The sequence below is a fragment of the Excalfactoria chinensis genome, chromosome 3 (assembly GCF_039878825.1).
Source record: "Excalfactoria chinensis isolate bCotChi1 chromosome 3, bCotChi1.hap2, whole genome shotgun sequence".
In the NCBI taxonomy this organism is placed as follows: Eukaryota; Metazoa; Chordata; class Aves; order Galliformes; family Phasianidae; genus Excalfactoria; species Excalfactoria chinensis.
Genome location: NC_092827.1, coordinates 3,943,696 through 3,962,930, shown reverse-complemented (window position 1 = coordinate 3,962,930; position 19,235 = coordinate 3,943,696). Strand labels below are relative to the sequence as shown.

The window sequence follows — 19,235 nt, the reverse complement described above, 5'->3', positions numbered from 1 at the left end:
GTGCAGGTTTTATACAAACACACATACATACACACACGCGCGCCCACACGCTCTTCGAATGTCAGCAGCCACCATACTGGCAGCAGCGAATTGCCTGGCCATTTGGTAATTTGAATGAACATGAGGCTTCTGCTTTTCCTATGGAAAATGAAGCAAACCCAACAGTTTCTCTGGGAATTCATGCAGTGTGAACAGAACACATCTTGGCAAAATGGTGAGCCAAAAAATTCCTCTTTAGTTGCTCTGTTAGGCAAACTGCATTTTAAATTTCTTGCCGAGGGCTTTGTTTGACTTGCCCCAGGCAAGCTGTTCAACATATTTATCAACCCTGTTGTAGCATTAGAGCCAACGCTTATCTAGGAAGATCATCCGCTTAATGCCATCTGTCATCGGGAATTTTATTTCTTTCAGCTGAGCTTGTTCTCCATTTCAGGCTTTTTTGTTGTTGTTGTTTTTTAATATTCCTCCCAACCATTTCTTAGTTGATTGTTTTCCAGTGATCTCCGATATTTTGTGATTGCTCAAATATTCTGTGGTTGCTGCATGCACGTTAAACCCCTAAAGACATCAACGATACAATTTTATTTCAAATCCTGACTGATAACATTAATCCTATATGCATCCAGATGGCTCACCAAAGCGCCCTACATATTACAGTGTTATGTAAAAGATGACATTACATTTCAGTCTGAATCTGAAATTCTTTCCAGATTCTCAACAGGAATTTGAAGAATTTCACAGCAAAGACTCTCAGGGAATTCATGCTGTCTTTTGATCTCGGTGCTTATTGGGATGCAGCTTTGATCATTTTACCTTTTCTGGCCCTTATAAGCTGTTGTGTAAGTACACAAGCAATGTAAATGTGTTTGACAAAGCTGTTCTCACTCCTTTTAAACGTGATTCTGAGATCTCGTGCTCCTTTTGGGTCTGTGGCTTCAACCACAGTGAAGCCAAAGAAACTGGAATATTTGCCTCTGTAGAACAAACAGGAAAACAAGCTGCCCAGGGAGGTAGTAGGGACACTGTCAACGGAGATCATCAATGTGGAGATGTGGCGATGAGGACATGGTCAGTAGGCGCAGTGGGGATGTGTCAGTGGTTGGACTTGGTCATCTTATAGGTCTTATCCAACCTTTATAATTCCATGATTCTAAAATAAAGTTGACTGGAAGACAGGTGCTTCAGTGTTGTATAAAACCAAGACAAAGTGTTTTAACCATGGGTACAAGAACTATATGTAAGCTCTGGGGTGGATAGAGGTCTTCCCCTGTCCCTTCAGGGTGAAGCCAGAGTACCCACTGCAACCTGAGATGGACAGAGGATGAATGGTTCCCTCAGCTGAGGTGCACACAACGTAAATAAATATCTGTCTGGCTCAGGGCTTAGAAATACCAGAGACTTCAACCAGAAAGATGTACCAACTGCACTGCATGATTTTTTAAGAGAAAAGGCTGATCACACACTGGTAGAATTTGGTAGAAACCTATGCAATACACATTATTTTATAGATATATGACTTGAATGATAGAATCATACAATGATTAGGTTGGAAGGGACCTTAAAGTTCACCCAGCCCCAACCTTTGCCATACGCTGGGTGCCCCCCACCAGCTCAGGCTGCCCAGGGTCCATCCATGGCCTTGGGCACCTCCAAGGATGGGGTACCCACAGCTCTGGGCAGCAGTGCCCGGGCATCGCTGCCCTCTGAGTAAAGGATTTCTTTCTAATTTCTAATCTGAATCACCTCTTTTAGTTTAAAACCATTCTGCCTTGTCCTGTCACTGTCAGGCTTGATGAGGTTCAGTTTCTTCCTTCCAACTGGGGGAAAAAAAAATATAAAGAAAGAAAGAAAGAAAAAATCAGTTCAAAGCAGCTGAGCATTTGCTAGGCTTCTCCAGATTTTATAGAGGTAACTAAATAAATCGTGTTCAGACTCCGGGCCAAATCCTAGACTGGCCAAGGGCTTTGGCAGCTGTGCCGTCAGCTCCCGGCGAGCAGTGGAACGAGTGGCAGGATGTGTGGCTGGCTGTCCTCTGCTGCCTCCATGGAGAGGAGCAGCCTGTGCCCCAGCTCCTTTTGGCTGGGTTTGAGCAGCTGGCAGCATCGCTGCTTCTAGGGCTTCAGAGCGTGTGCTGGCACAGGCTGCATTCCTGCTCCGTGTGCTCCTGAGCGTTGGGTAGATGGAATCATAGAGTTTGAGTTGGAAGGGATCATTATAGGTCATCTGGTCCCACTTGTCTGCACCAAACAGGGACACCCACAGCTCCATCAGTGCTCAGAGCCTCGTCCAGCCTGACCTTGGCTATATGCAGGGATGGGGCACCACCACCATCTCTGTGTAACCCATGCCAGTGCCCTTGTTGTAAAAAACTTTTTCCTTATAACCAGTCTAAACCTCTCCTATTTTAGTTTAAAGCCATTTTCCCTTGTTCTAACCCAACAAACCCATTTGAGGTGTCAGTCCCCTTCTTTCTTACAGCCCCACGTCAGGTACTGAAATGCTGCTCTCGGGTCTCCCAGTCCTCCTCCCTACTGAGAGCTGTGGTTAGGGGAGAAGTTCCCAGGGCATGCTGCTCTTTGTTCCCTTGGCACAGCAGCACGTTTTATTTTTCTGAGAGTACACTGAAACATGAAATTTATCTCTATTAGCAGAAGCATACTTTCTAAAAGCCTTCAAACAGGAGAAGCAGGATCCCTATCCTTTGCATTCGTCTTTTGCAGTGAAGCACTGCTATCAGCCTGATGTTGAAACTGCTTCTTAATCTGCTGCTCAGAGCTTGGGTGGAGAGCTTGCAGGCTGTGGGCCAAAAAGGCCACGGCATGCCATGGAAATAATGCATTCATTCCTCAGAGTTAGACAAAAAGTGTCTTATTTGGATGTTCAATTGGGCTGCTGGGAGGGTAGGGAGAGATAATGCTCGTAGGTAAAGCTGGCAGCAACCAAAGGTCATGGGCTGTCAGTTGAAGTCAGGCTATGCATGCACTGGGTGCCCAGAGAAGAGGAAAATGCAGGTAAAGGACACAGGAATAAGAAAAGGATGGAATCAAAATGCCATGGACGCATATGAATTGTAGAGAAAATAGGAAAACCAGCCAGGCTTTATAAACAATATACCCATTGTGAGTCCCTGAAGCTTCAGTCTCTGTTAACATCTACGGGGCTCGCAACTTAATAGACTTTAATTAGTACAGCATGGGTGCGTCTTATTAGGTTTTAATTTGGATCAGGAATGCCCTTCTGATGCAAATGCGCCGCCTGTACCCAGTTTACATCATGGAATCATGAATAGGAATTTATATCTGGGAACGTGCATAGAAACGAAGTGCTATTCAAAGGTGTGATAGGGAGAAACACCGGGGAAGGGGAGCAGAATGAGGGTGAATAAAGGTTCCCTGTGTAAGATCTTGCAGTTTCTTGTATGAGAGGGGAACACATCTTGAACGATGCATGACTTTAAACAAGTCTTCCAATCTGAAAATACTGAAAGCTGGGTACAGGATTATCAGAATAGATCTGGAATAACCATAGTTAGTCATTTTGCTTAGGTTTTATGTGGCTTATGTTACAAACCCACACATAGACTTCTGCCACTGAGCTGATCATGGTAGGGACTTTTTGTAATGACCAAAGAGAAATGGGCAGCTTTCAACCACAACTTACTATGTACGGTTTGATTCAACTAGATTAAAAGTTTTTATAATGTCTACATACAAGATACAGGCTTATTTCTCTCTCCTTAAATATGCAAATAGTTGTATTTGGTATGGCCTTCTACCTAACCTTTTGCGTAGGGCACGTGTCTCTCTCAAGTCCCATGTCATGTTTGTCAGCCTTGAGCAGATAGATGTCATAGGTATCTTAAGAGATCTCAAATCAAAGGATCATGGAATTATGGAGTTGCTTGAGTTGGAAGGGACCTTCAAAGGCCATCTGGTCCCACTCTCTGCAGTGAGCAGGGATGCCCACGATTTCATCAGGTGCTCAGAGCCCATCCAGCCTGACCTTGGCTGTCTGCAGGGATGGGGCACCACCTGTGACCCTGGATGTCTCTCTTCAGTCAAATAAATTGATCCCTAAATGTATGAACTCCTGTTACAGTCAGTGGAGACGTCTGTCAGTACATTAACATAATCTGTAAAGCGATTAATCTCACCAGAAAGGAAACACCTGGAGTTCCATTTTGCTCAGTTTAGCCCTGTGAATATTTCAGAATTATTACAGATTATCTTTAATAATGGGATGTTTCTCTCTCTTATCAGAGCAACATTTTGCTTCCATTATTTTACAAGAATACTTCAGCTTATACAAACTCTTTTTAACAAACGTGCTAATGGTTGGGTTGCCTATGGAAACACATGTTCCTTCTCTGAGCTGTGTACAAAAAGAGTTGTTCAGAGGATATATATATATATATACATATATATACATATATATATGTGTATATTTATATAGATACATAAAGGGAATGCTCTGGCTCTGAGAGAAAGGATGTGGATGCTAGAAAGGAATAGCAGTATTAGCATTTATTCCCGAATTGTGTGATTATTTATAGGGATGTATGAACCTTTAAAGACTGCCATTTGAATCTGTTTGTTTTTGAAGTTCAAAAGCATAAAATCTTTAAATGCCTTTTGAAATTCCAATTAAGAGTCAGTCAAAACCCGTCACTTGAAGAATACTTTTTGTTTCACAAATTAGCAATTAAAAAGTGACAAATATCTTCATTGCTTAAATACTCTCCTGCCATCCCCATTATGTTCAAATTATGCTTTTTTGGGGGTATGTTCCCCAGTATTTCCCTTCTTTTTCTTTCCCTTACAAGTGCTGCTTGCTATCTAACACTAAAGCCACACTCGCTTAACTGGTACTGAGGATTATGCAAAATATTTAATGAATAGTTTAAAACCACATTCATCTTTACTGGTTTTGCATTGTAGTATGTGCGGCTTATTTCCCTTTTAGTTCTTTTCACAGCTGCTTTTTATTGTTCTTTTCCTCTGAGTTTTATCTAATTTTCTGGAGCATCTTCCATTTTCTTACTGGAATAGTAGAAATTAGGGGAAGTAAACATCTTTGTAATGTTGAAGGAGGGAAGATTTAGGTTGGATTTCAGGGGGAAGTTCTTTACTATGAGAGCAGTGAGGTGCTGGAACAGCTGCCCAGAGAGGTTGTGGATGCTCCGTCCATCCCTGGAGGTGTTCAAGGCCAGGTTGGATGGGGCCCTGGGCAGCCTGAGCTGGTATTAAATGTGGAAGTGGGTGGCCCTGCCTGTGGTGGGGGGTTGGAGCTTCATGATCCTTGAGGTCCCTTCCAACCCAACCATTCTGTGATTCTGTGATCCGTTCTACAGGACCAGATGATGTCTTTAACTGAGATTATTTCCCAATTTTAGTACTCTGAATGTGGCTTCAGGCAATCAGTGCTCTCAAGAAGAAACATTCCCAGAGTGGATGCGTCTAAATTCTAGAATATTATGGGAGGTTTTATTCTTAATATTCCTCTCCTTGTGACAATTTCTCCATAGAACATGGCTCCACTTTAGCAGAATAACAAACACCAGCTGCTGGATGTATTAATACCACGAGAAGCAATTTAGTGTCGTATTGTTGTAAATTATGTCCCTTTGCTAGCAGGTTGTTTTCTTGTGACAGTGACTTCAATTTTATCTGTACTCGTGGATGTGAGGGTTTATTGTTTGCACAAGGTGTCAGCGTACTTGAGAAATCATGAGAATCGTTCACCAAAAGAATAAAATGTCTGTTTCTGAGAGGATGGGGAACACAGTGATTTCAGATATAAGCTGGTTACAGAGAACAAAAAGTGAAAGAAACCATGATGAAGACGTAGCTAATGTAAGTCAAGTGGGAGAGGACAATTGGTGAGAGAACCCTGAGCAACAATTATTGATCAAGGAGAGTCGCCAGATACTGTGGTTAATTATCAGTATTTCCAGACATCTTGAAATAAACAGGAAAGCGATGAGCATTTCTACTTTGTGTTTGAAGTTGGGCCCATGTTTGAACTCAAACCTGAATTTGGGTTGTGTCCTCTTCTTTGAATTATACCTTTGCGCTCAGGCGTGAACCTAGGAATATATTTGGGAACAGTGTGGGGTCCACACTATTCTGTACCACAGATGAAATAGCTCACATACCATCCCATCAGTTGCCTTTGTCCTTCTCACGTTAGCTTGATAGATGGGCTATGGAGTCCTTCCAACAAGGGTTTCCATGCAACTTGCTGCAAAAGTAGCTGGGATTTGAGGCACCTGGAGATCAGGCTTCCCTTGTAGGCTTAGGGTGCAGATCCGTAACTATGTCGTCATGGTGGGACTCTCTCTCCAGTCTTCTGAGCAACAAGTCCATGATAGATTCTATGTCTTCAGTGGAATGAATTACACAAAAAAGTCTCAAAGAATCATCAGTATATAATCAAAGATATTTCTCAGATGCCAAAAAGAGAAAAGTACAGAATTTCTTATTTCATGAATGCCCCAAAACATTTTCTTCTCCACAAAGCAAAGCTGACATGTACAGGCCCAGTAAGATAAGGTATATTCAAGTATCCTATGAGAATGGGGTCACGTGAAGTACTACAGAGATTTCAACAACAGTTTTGCATGTTCAGGTTGGACTTGATGATCATGTGGATGCCCCATCCCTGCAGGCATTCAAGGCCAGGCTGGATGTGGCTCTGGGCAGCCTGGTCTGGTGGTTGATGACCCTGCTGGTTGATGACCCTGCACACAGCAGGGGGTTGAAACTGGATGATCATTGTGGTCCTTTTCAACCCAGGCCATTCTATGGTTCTATGATCTTGAAGGTCTTTTCCAATCCAGATGTCTCTGTGATTTCAGGGTTTTTATGAACTAGGTCTGCATTAGGTCACTGAAGCTGGTGGGGTTTGGTCTGCTGGTCCTGGGAAGGATGAGTGGCTCTGGGTTTTTATTACACAGAGAAAGTCATAAGATACAAAATATCCTCTTCTTTAATAATGATTTTTATTTTTTTATTTTTTTTTTAATTATTATTATTTTTTCCCCCAAGACAGCGTATCTTATCAGCATTTACAGCTTTTATGTAGCTCTCAGACATAAAACTGTCAGTCAGAGGAACTTGGGCATCCCTCTAATTCTATATTAGGCTTTTTCTCACTGATGTTGTATATGTTTGATCCACTGACTAGTGTGACTGCTTGCCTGTAAACCTCCAGCGTCACCAATGTGTGATCCAACTAGTTCAACCAGGTGCATCTCGTGTCCATTGTAAACTGAGGGGATATTTGGCATTCCACCTGCTGTCCAGGCAGCCTCATCCTCCTCTTAGGAAGCACATGTAGTGAACACAGGAATGTCCATCTGTGTAGACTATAGCATCAGTCTAATTCTGAATGCTTCTGAAATGTCCTCATGGATAAAGCAGTATGAAGAAAGAGTCAAGAGGTGGGTGCAACTCTAGTATTGGATGTGAGGATTAAAGAACTGCAGACAGTGAGAAGTCTCTGTAGTCCATGGAAAATGTACTTAGATGAGTAATTTTTTTATCTTCTTTGAACTGAATGATATTCAGGAGGTGCCTGTCTCTTTCCAAGGTCTCCAGGAGCAGGCTTGGCTCCCAATTGGTGTGACTCTCTTGAGCACCTGAAACATTCTGAGTCATCACTGCTGTATTTTTGTTTCTTATCGTAGGAGTTGGTCAGAGTAAGTTTGAAGCTAATCTCTGAGTTTCACAGAAAGAATAGGTCTTTGTGAGTGATCGTGATTGTTCTAGTTGATCTTTGAAGGAACATTTCTGTCATTTTTCAACCTGTTATCAATAGAAAACTCACAATGGGTCATTGATCTCTAAGTGTAATCAGTGGATAGCTAATTTTTTACTAGCTTATATGTTTTAGAACTACGTTATTGAAAGAGAAAGCACATTACCCATAATAAGGGATCAGTTGAATAATGCTAGAGTCATAGAATCAGTAAGATTGGAAAAGACTTCTGAGATCCCCAAACCCAACTCAAGTCCACCCCACCATGCCCTCTGTGTCCCTCAGTGCCACATCTCCACGGTTCTGGAACACCTCCAGGGACGGTGACCCCACCACCTCCCTGGGCAGCTGTGCCACTGCATTGATGCTCTTTATGAGAAGAAATTCTTTCTAATATCCAACCCTAGTTACTAGAGTGTGCACAAATGTTGCAGCTTCATTGAGTCCTTCAAATCGTAGCCAACATCCCTGAACTATTTAAGCCATTGGAGAATTGCGAATGTTAGGCTTGTTTGTTCCTTCCCCTTGGCTTTCACACAGTGTGCTTGATTCCTGATACCAGGAGTCTCTTGCTAATTTACACCTGTTGACAGTGGTCTTTTGATAACTGGCCATGTGGGTGAATGAATTCTGAAGTTTTGTCTGAACATCAAATATGTGCATGTATAACTTGTTAAACCAAAGCATTTTTCCTCCTGTATAATTGAATCCATTATTATTGCCATCTTTAAAGACTGCATATGCCTGAAAACAGAAAATTAAGTAACTGTTTGCCATTAATACAAATTATTGTGTTTTGACAGCTTGCTAATCAACTGGAGTAAAAATGGTGCTGTACAAACAGTGTGATTGCATTTTAAGTAATTTTTGTTTGCATTAAAATTCTCCTTCTTTGAGCCTTTGAACCCTTACAGGACTTGTACTCTGTAGTGTGTTAACATTCATTCAGAAGCATTGTAAGATAAACCTATGTTTGCATTGTGCACTGATGCAGAATGGATTTATCAGTATAATTACTCCACTTTTAGTTTTGGGAAGCACTTGGCCATCACATACTGGCTATCGATGTTACTTTCAGTATGAGCTATATCAATGAATGTGCAAATGAATGATACAGCATTGAGCAAATTTTGACATATTGTTGTGTACTTCATGCAATATTCAGGTATGGGCTGTTTCTGGGGAGCTGAGAGGAAGTTTTGGAGACAGAAAGGAGTCTACTCCACCCACGTGGGTTACGCAGGAGGGTATACTCCGAATCCTACCTACAAAGAAGTCTGCTCAGGTAAGCTTGTCTCTTAGATTTTTAAGGATAGTGAGGTGGTCAGGTGGTGGAATGGGCTGCCTGGGGAGGTGGTGGAGTCACCAACACTGGAGGTGTTCAAGGTACATTTAGATGTTGTGCTGGGGGACATGGTGTAGTGAGAACTGTTGTTGATACTGTGGTTGGACTGGATGATCTTGTCGGTCTTTTCCAACCTTGGTGATTCTGTGATTCTATGACAATAAAGAATGAATGACTGACTGCAGCAACTGAAGAGACATTTACGGAGCACAGCTACCTACCCTGCGTCCTGAACTGCAGGGACACCTATGGAATGCCCATCCCATTGTCATTTCCCACCATTCGGTAAGGTAGAAGAAATACTTGGAGAAAAAAGAAGGAAAAAAGATACAAGTTTTAGGTTTTCTTTCTTCCTTCTTGTGTTTCAATGCATTTTCTCAGGAAGTGGATTCTTTCGCAGCTTACACAAGTGTGTCTTTTAGAAGAAGTATGAGTTTTGACTTAAGTTTTGTCCATAGCTCAGTATGGACAGAGACCAGGAAGTTAGCGTTTTTTCCTTTTCTTTCCATAAAACCTCCTGGAAAAGTCTACGTTTCTCATTTGAGTTATTATTAAAAATTTGTTAAATTGTGTGCCTCCGGTGGCGCAGCGGTAGAATTCCCGTTTGCAACACCAGGGGGCCCGGGTTCGAATCCCCCCCTGTGGAGCAGGGGGTAGAAGTGCCGCTCTGCTACACAGAGGGCTCGAATCCCGGGAGTTGGACTCGATGATCTCTAAGGTCCCTTCCAACTCGCACAATACTATGATACTATGATGATACTATGAAATTTGTAAGTAGTTCGGTGCACAGCGTGGTATCATTTCCACATCAAATCCTTGACTTTATCTTTCATTGCATTCCATCCTAATCCTTCTACAATACTGATAACCTACTGCGGTTTCTTTCTGTGATCCAAAACATAGAACCACTGGCACCCTACTGACTCCCGTTGCTGTTAAAGTAAGTTCTTGCTTTCCTTACTCTATGATGGAGGGCAACTTGGAAGTTTGCTTTTGCTTTATTTTCTTGATAGCTCTTTTTATGCCAAATGCTGAAGTTGATGTACTTACATACTAACAATCTATTGTGAGGGGTTGATAGGGTGTAAAGAATTCAGTGGCACGAACAAATAATGGAACTCTAGGAACCACGTAGAAGTGCTGCAAGGCACTCAGAGCAGGAGAAACTTTATAGAAAAAGTTAAAAAAAAAAAAGGTATGTGAAAAAAGGGGTTTTAATGTGGTATTTTTATAGACAATACAGAGCTCGTAAGAAATTGCATTGTAAGTGCCAAAGAAAATGTAGTTAGGGAGAATTTCTGCTGGTAACTCAGAGCAGTATGTAGAAATGTAAGTATGTCTAGAACAAAAAGAAGGATGGTATGCTTCTGTGTTAACTAATGCAGAGAGACACAGAATTCCTGCAAAACAGCAAAGGGAAATGCCACCTATGGAGTGATGCCTGTCCCACTAATCCATACAATCTGTTGCTTCCTATTGCTTTCACTTCCTAATATTCCTGTGCTATGTGTTTTGATCATTTGTCTGCATCATCTGTGAATTAATAAGCAAATATATTGTGCTGTAGGGAGTTTGCTTTGCAGGAGGGTTGGACTCGATGATCTCTAGAAGTCCTTTCCACCCCCAATTCTGTGATTCTGTGATATCACTGGCCTATCTCATTTTTTTGGCAGAGCTATTTAATGACCTGGACATTAATTATGTTGTATACACAGAATGGGGATATACAGTGTAGGGATGTGCAGAAAAGTTTCTCTTTCCCAATGTACTTATTGTTCCAATGCACTGAGGTTAGTCCTGTTGAACTGTTGAGTCTTTCTGCAAGACCTTGAATGCTGGCCAATGGGGGATGTGAGCACAGGACAAGGTGTAGTCAAGGGAGCAGAAAAAGGATACCATATCTTTTAGTCCTAAACAATACTTTGAAAGCTTTTTGTGTTATTTCATCAGCAGTGAACAAAAAAGGTTATTTAATGGTAAGAATCCAGGAATAAAGACATGGAAAAAATATATCTGCGAGGTCTGTTTTCTGACAGCTTCGTTGTTAAGTTGGTAGTGCAAAACCACAGCTGAGGTTATTATTTTATTAGTGCTTGCTTTTATGCACATCCACGTGGAGGATGTTTGTATGTCTCCTGGTACTGGACACTGGTGGAGTTGGTATTCATAAGGGTAAGCACAGACTTGACATCCTGGTCTCTGTGAACATAAATGGGTTGTGTATGTGCTGCCTATTTCTGTTCTTAGTGATGCAGCTGAGCTGAACTGGAGAAAGTACTGATTCCTGCATGCTAATTTTTTTTCTTCCTACTTAGCTTCTTCTAGCTCCATTTTATTCTGATTTTATTCTGATTTTCTTTTCTGGCAGATTTTGTTTCATCTTTGAACATACCTTTTGGAAGTCTCTGTGGAGAGCTCTCACCAGCCCCCCTAAGATATTGCCATCTGGCTGCTTCTAGTTGCCATAGTTTTCATTGGGGAGAACAACTTATGAAGCAGTAGACTTCGGTTGCACACTGTGTGCTTGCCACTTTCCTCTTCATCTGTTCTGACAAGGTCATATCCGTAGCAAACACTTAGCAGTTGTGGCCTCTAAATCCAACTCTAGAAAGCACATTAATGCCACTAAAAGTTATCTGCTTGGCAAGTATTTGAGCTTTGCGTTCAACTCATGCAGGCTGGAGAATCTGTGCAGGAAAGTTATTTTAATCCAGCACCTTTCTGGCACTCTGCTCTGAAGGAAGAAGAGCAGTAATTCTTTGGGTTGAGCATGTAGCCTTTGTTCCAAAAGCAGATCACCAGTGAGACCCGAGGCAAAATGGTGTGGATTTACTGTTTTGCCTAAGCTAAGGGCTCTGCAAACGTTATCAAGCAATGGTGCTTTTTAGATTTGATTCCCTCGATGTAGGATTTAGTGCCATTTGAGATGTGTGAGATTAATCACACCTGCTGTGCTGTGGTCACATCTGACAGCTTTTTGTGATTGCCCTTGGACTTCTTCAAAGCAATTGGATGCCTATTGTGAGCAGATAATTGATACAGAATCGTGGAATCATAGAATAGCCTGGGTTGAAAAGGACCATAATGATCATCTAGTTTCAACATAGCTATGATGTCTGCATGTACATTTACTATTCATCCTTCTGTCTGGAGCTAAGAGTATTGCCATACATTGTCAGTGTATGTGAGTATGGGGGCAGGGGACTGTGTGCCTGCTGAGATTTTCCAATCTCTTGTTCTTGGATGCATGAAGTTCCAGTCCTTGATCATTTATCTGATCCAAGCACGTTATGTATGTATTTGGAATGCTGGTCTTTCTTACACTGCACAGGAAAAAGTTCCTGCTTTCTGTCTTACCAAGAGGGATAGGAATATTTTCTACCTCCTTTGGCTCATAGAGCCTTGGAAGGTTTTTGATTTCCTATGAATTTAGGATGTTCCTTAATAATCCTAGCTAACATCTTGCTTAGAGTCCTGCATGGAGAGCACTGCTTTCCATGTAATTGATCTGAAGGTCTGTAGTAACATGGCACTAATATTTGCATCTAAATGCCTGTAGGCTTAGGAATTACTGAGATGGAGACTTTTGAGCGTATCGATTGTGATTTGATACGCTGCTTCACATTCACACCAGGTCTGTTAGTCATAACTAAGTATCTTTTCATCTTCTTTCAAGTCTGTAAACTCCTGTCTTCATAGACCTCAAAGAGCAGCCAAATCTAACTCTCCTGGGGAGGTAGGAATGTCATGGTTCAGCTCAGTGTCATTCTGTTCAGGTGCCGGGTAGATCATGTGAAGATTCTCCAATCAAATAATGTGGCATTGCCTTGTTAAATTGGTGTCTAAGAGATAATTGAGTTGTTTTGTAGCTCATAAACACAGTTCTAAAATGTAATTTTTACGTTGTATGGTGTCAACCTTGCAGATGAAAATCTGAGAGGGCATTCTGGACTGGGTGAAGGATTTTGAACTATATTTGGTGCATTAAGCTGATACATAAAAGCACCGGTTTGGGCCAGCAATAGGAACACAGGATGTTCATTCACTATGGAAGTATTTTTGTATTTTGCTTACAGATGTTCAGAGCAGTTCTGTGTTTATCTGTATATTCATAAGCTTTTTGAAATCTGCATAGCTCAAGTGGCTCTGAAATCAGAAGGGAAAAACTCCACTGTTGTTATTCATAAGCTGGCAATGTACAATTACCATATAAAATCTGAAGCTAATGATGATTTCCTTAAAAGCAGGACAGTTTACAGTATTGTGGTCCAGGCTGTTAACATGTAAGCAGGTCATTTTATTTTGTTTTGTTTTTTCCCCTGTGTTTGTCTTCAGTGACTGTAATAGAAGAAAAATAGATGAATGTGCTCGTTTATTATCCTTTATTTGTTACAGGGCTTAGTGAACACAGCAGTATATTTGTTTAGTTAAACCCATTTATAATCTTGTCAATTCTCAATAACTTTCTGAGGCATATTCTCTTGTTTACGGATCACAAGCCTTAATAATTAACAATGTAATATTAAAGTGCACCATGTGGAATTAGTTCCTCTTTTGAGTTACGTAAAATGCTTGATGTGAAGTTGTTGTACATCTTGTATACAGCAAGCCCACATTTTTATGTTTCTTTTTTCTTTTTCTGATGGATAATACTGCCTTTTGCATACCAATTAGTCTTTTGACTGATTCTGGTATGTAGCAGTTTCCATCTTTAAGACATTTCGGCTTCCAGAGGTCACCTGGAAGACTTCTAAATAGTTAATGGAAGAGAGTGGAGAAAGGCAGAGCTAATTTCTTGCTCTGTTACCTCCCACCCCCTTGGTCAGTTGTTGATATACAGAATTACTTCTCTCTCTCCTTCATCTGAGCTCTACATGAGAGAGGGCAAGAAGACCAGCGCTAGGACCCATAGTAGTTGACAGTTGGCATGTCTTCTCTATAAGAAAGAAAATGCATGCAGAGGGCTTGACTCCATGACACAGACCTTACTTGACATGCTGTGCATTAATATCATTGCTAAAGAGAGAAATCGACGACAGAAAGTCTTTCTAGCATTTGCACAAGTTACTATAGCAATATAAAGACAGTGCAGTGTGGGGAGATGCTTCATTCTGTCTCAGATTTCTCATTCTCTCTGTGACACAGATGAACAACAGTCAGTATACTGAGACACCACCTTACTTGAAAAGCCCTTAATTTAGACTTCACAACCCCATTCTGAAATGAGTCTGACTTTTGAAAATGCTTAAATATATAAACTACCAGTATTCGCTTTCTGTCTCTTGTAAAGGGATCTGAAGGTTTTCATGAACTAAGTCCACAAGATTAAAGCTTCCAAGCAGTAATGAGAATGGCTCAGGACACTTTCTTTCAGTATCAAGAAAATAGATTCCTGTTGTGCCATTGTCTGTTCTTTTTTGTGTCTGTTTAAGATCAAGATATAGGAATTTTACTGACTTATAGATTCTGTAAAGAATACTGGTGCTTATCTTGGCTTCAATCTGTACAACATGCTTTACTATGGTTGGCCAGTTGCTCTACCTCTCACCTATTAATTTTTTTTAACCTAGTTCACCCATCAGGAAGGAAGGAAATGTCATCATATCATGGAATCATGGAATCATGGAATCATAGAATTATGGAATGGCCTGGGTTGAAAAGGCCCACAATGATCATTCAGTTCCAACCCCCTGCTATGTGCAGGGTCGCCAACCAGCAGCCCAGGCTGCCCAGAGCCACATCCAGCCTGGCCTTGAATGCCTGCAGGGATGGGGCATCCACAGCCTCCTTGGGCAACCTGTTCCAGTGCAAACCAAATGAAGTATAAAATACCAAACTGATCAAAGTTAAATCCACATGGATGTTACTGTTCTTTAATATTTTTTACAGCAGCTGAAGAACAGGATATTGTAGAAAGTATTTAATTTTTAATAACTAGATCACAGAATAAGTTGTGTTTATAATCTTGAGACTGTGGTCCTTGGATCTTCCTACAAGTGCTGAGAAAACCTTTATATAGCCCAATAATCTGTAATTCATCCTCAGTGCAGTTGCTAAGTCATGAAATAAAATGATTGGACCATTTCACTTCACTTGGAAAGGTGATAGCAGATGCTGCTGCAATGTTAAAGCCTTGGCAACAAGAAATATAACAGATGCATTGAATTTCAGTTACCTGCTGTACCGAAGTTCTACCTAGAAAATTGATGCTGTTGACATGACTGACATGTTCTTTTTCAATAGAAGAGTTTCATACTAACTCATTATACCTTAGTGTACCAGGATACAGAAATACATTCTGTGAGTTCATCATTTAAAGCATAAAGGGAAGAACAAATATTTTTACTGACCATTGTCTGAAAAACAAGAGGCTGCCTGTCCAGAAGGGATGGTGGCCGCTGTGCTCAGGGATTTCTGCTCCATCTTTAATCAAGGTTAACTTAGCATTCCTGTTTCAGAATCTGACTTCTGAGGGCTAATATCATGGCAGATTGAGGCTTGAAGAAATTAAACTGATATTTATTATTTAGATACCTGCTTGTGCCTCGTGGCAAATTTCAAATCCTTATTGCCTCAGTGCTATTCTCTGTTGTTTTATCTATTTATCACAGCATTGCCCATAATCACAGGCTTAGGTAGTAGCAGCAGTATAAAGCTAAATACATTATTTATTATTAACAACTTTATTTGAATTGTATCCCACTGAGATGTATCATTTCTGTCTTTCTCATCTCCTGGTTTTATGAAAGATATATATATATATATATATATATATAAGATGAAAATGTGATAGCCCCAGAGGTTGAAAGGCCCATTACCAAATGAGTCAAAGGCAAAATCTGACCTGCAGCCTACACCAAGCTCTCAAAGGATCTTCATTTCCAGAAATGACTTCATGCTGGTTTAGACCACTGCGTTCACCTTGTTACTGTGCCTGAAAACAGAAGGTGCTCCTCATTTTAGGCATGGACACATGATGGTGGTTTTGGTACCTATACCAAAAAGGATGATGTTGCAAAAGGTCTCACCTTTGCTATTGTGGTTAGTGTTCTTTCCTTTGTGTTATTTTTTTCCTGAGGAAAAATAACCTCCCCTGTGAAGACAAGCTGAGGGAACTGGGCTTGTTCAGCCTGGAGAAGAGAAGGCTGCAGGGTGACCTCATTGCAGCCTTTCAATACCTAAAGGGAGCCTATAAACAGGAGGAGGGTCTGTTCTTTGAAAGGGTGGATGACAGCAGGACAAGGGGAAATGGTTTTAAATTGAAGGAGGGAAGATTTAGGTTGGATATCAGGGGGAAGTTCTTCACTATGAGAGCAGTGAGGTGCTGGAACAGCTGCCCAGAGAGGCTGTGGATGCCCCATCCATCCCTGGAGGTGTTCAAGGCCAGGTTGGATGGGGCCCTGGGCAGCCTGGGCTGGTATTAAATGTAGAGGTTGGTGGCCCTGCAAGTGGCAGCGTGTTGGACCTTTGTGATCCTTGAGGTATCTTCCAACACCATTCTATGATTCTATGAGGAGACAGTTGGAAATACAAAGAGCAACTGCCAAAGGGTCCTCCCAGCAGTACAGATGGTTGTAACCCTTCTGAGGTTACCTGTGGGTATTCCGATGCATAAAAACTGTTTGTGGGATGTAATACTTAAATATCATGCATAACCTGAGACTGCAAGTGAAAAGAAAGAGGAAAAACCGCAGGCAGGAGAATGTTGTGTTGGCAAAGACTGTCGATTGAAGAAACCTGTGAGAACCTGCAGCTGCTGGGAGAGCACTGACTTGTGAGTAAAGCAAGAGGTAGAAAGCGTTTGCATTCACCCTGTATTTCTTGTCTATTCTGGTCCTTTTATTGTAGTTTATTTTCTTTTTTATTTTTTTACGAGTTGAAAAGGACCACAATGACCATCTGGTTCCAACCCCCTGCCATGTGCAGGGTCACCAACCAGCAGCCCAGGCTGCCCAGAGCCACATCCAGCCTGGCCTTGAATGCCTGCAGGGATGGGGCATCCACAGCCTCCTTGGGCAACCTGTTCTAGTGTGTCACCATCCTCTGGGTGTCTTCCCCAAGCTGAAGTCTTAATTGAGCTGCACATGGCTGAAATGCTGTTGAGATAACATGGATGCTTTGGAGAATATTTTTTTCCTGAATTTGGGAGTGTACTGAAATGACTGTGTGTAAACACAACACACTTTGACTTACTCCATTAAGTGAACGTGTTCCTATGCTCCCATACAAATGGAAGACTGTTTCACTGTGGTGATGAAGATTTTGAATGTGCATGACCTGCATAGTTCTTACGTCTTGGTTAAAAGATGGGAGAAAATAATCTAATCACAAGACTTTAACTTTCTTCTTTATGCTCAGCGGTGCCCAAGAAGATTATTACAGCTAAGTTTATAATAAGCAAAATAATAAGCAAAATTCTGTTGTGTGCTCTCTCATGTGAATTTCTCAGGGTGAGACAAGAACTTGGTCTGGTGATAGGAGAGGCAGGGCCTTTGGGGCTGCAATATCAGGGTAAAGGATACTCAGAGAACATTTGACTTGATGATCCTGAAGGTCTTTTCCAATCTAGATGAATCTGTGATTTCAAGGAGAAAACCAGACTGCAAGCGAGTTCACAGCATTACTCACACAAAAATAAGAAAAAACATTCAGCTCCCTTTGGGAGTATGACACACAGTAGTAGGCAGCATATTACTTATTTAGAAAGGGAAGACAGACAGTAAAGAAGTAACTCTTTTTTTTTCAATGTTAGCTAAGCACACACACAAAAATTAAGTGAAAATAACACCTGGCTCCATTATAGAATTTTTTTTCCTGATTACTTTTGGTCAACGGAGTAATAAAAGAAATTAAGAAATCAGAACTCTGATTATTATTTTTTTTTCTTTAATTGCTTCTAAATTTTAAGGATGGATTAAAAAAAGGGGACAATGTTTTACAACGGCACGTTGGCTACTGGAAGATTTCATTTTGAATAGGACGACACCCAACTTTACAGAACTCTACACTATTCCATTAAACAGAATGATCTAAAAAGTTGTTAATTTACTTGGTCAAGCTTCTGGGTGCATTCTGGGAGGAAAAGGCTCATAAAATAGCAAGGGATTATAACTTTGCACAGCAGGAAATGAGATCTGAAAGAGAGGAATAAGTGTGCTGATGGGGTCCTGTCTTGGTAAAGCCAACAAATGAATGCTCCTTCAGGAAATGTTCTTTTCATTTTGGTTGTTGATAATTTGCTGTAGGCTTCTGTGCCCATTTTATGTACGTTCCTTTTAGAAGAGACAAAGATGTTAGAATTTCTTTGATGCACTAAAGATGGTAAAGCTGTATATTATGATGAACTGATGTTAGAGAAGGGGTATGTTGCCACCTGCAAACTCCTACATGAGGTATAAAGGACTGTTGCTATAGCAGCTTTACGTTTGTTGTTGTCTGCTTGGATGCCCAGAGTACGGCTGTAATCTCAGTAGTGACCTACAAAGCTCAGGCTTCTGAAATGGCCATCATCCACTTTTTTATTTGAAGACCCAAAGTGAGGGGAAATCTGCTGTTTCCATTGGTAGGGAGATTCCTCGCAGTAATAGGGTGCAAGAGTTGCCATCATAAAACAAGTAGCATGACTCAGATCTGTTTAGAACTGCAGCAGAGATTTTTACCACCAAAGGTCGATGGACAGTCCATGAGCCTCTCATGATAGTTCTGACAAGCAGCTGATAAGTTGAAATATATTTCCTATATTGCTTCACACCACGGATCTGTTTAATCTTGCCATCTCCTTCCGCACAAGTTGGCATTATTTCTTTCTTCATATCCCTCCCAGCTTCCAGCTATGTGAAGATGACATGAATTTAATGATTGTTGTATTAATTTATCTGTTCATTTAGTGTGATTTTGGTTTTGGCATTCACAGGTAGAGGGGAGACTTGTGGTTTCAATGTGAACTTGCTGTAGTTTGCCAACATTTTGCTAAAAGTTGGTTCTTGACAGTATCAATATGACTAGGCATGTAGATTTTCCACTGGGTACGTGTGTAAAAGGGCATTAGTTGCTTTATTAACCCTCTGCCACAGTAATGATTATTCCATAAAAGCAGAGCACAAAGCAACAGTGGAAGTTGGGAAGTGGAGGA

General features: G+C 41.1%; 1 protein-coding gene across 3 annotated transcripts in view; it reads left to right on the top strand.

Moving 5' to 3' along the window:
• The window catches only part of MSRA (methionine sulfoxide reductase A), a 253,554-nt gene that overhangs the window by 104,144 nt on the left and 130,175 nt on the right, over nucleotides 1-19,235 (top strand). For all 3 annotated transcript variants that reach the window (XM_072331485.1, XM_072331487.1, XM_072331486.1), the window contains one exon: nucleotides 8,924-9,043. In XM_072331485.1, coding sequence (XP_072187586.1) covers nucleotides 8,924-9,043 — 120 coding nt within the window. The remainder of the gene's footprint in view (nucleotides 1-8,923; nucleotides 9,044-19,235) is intronic.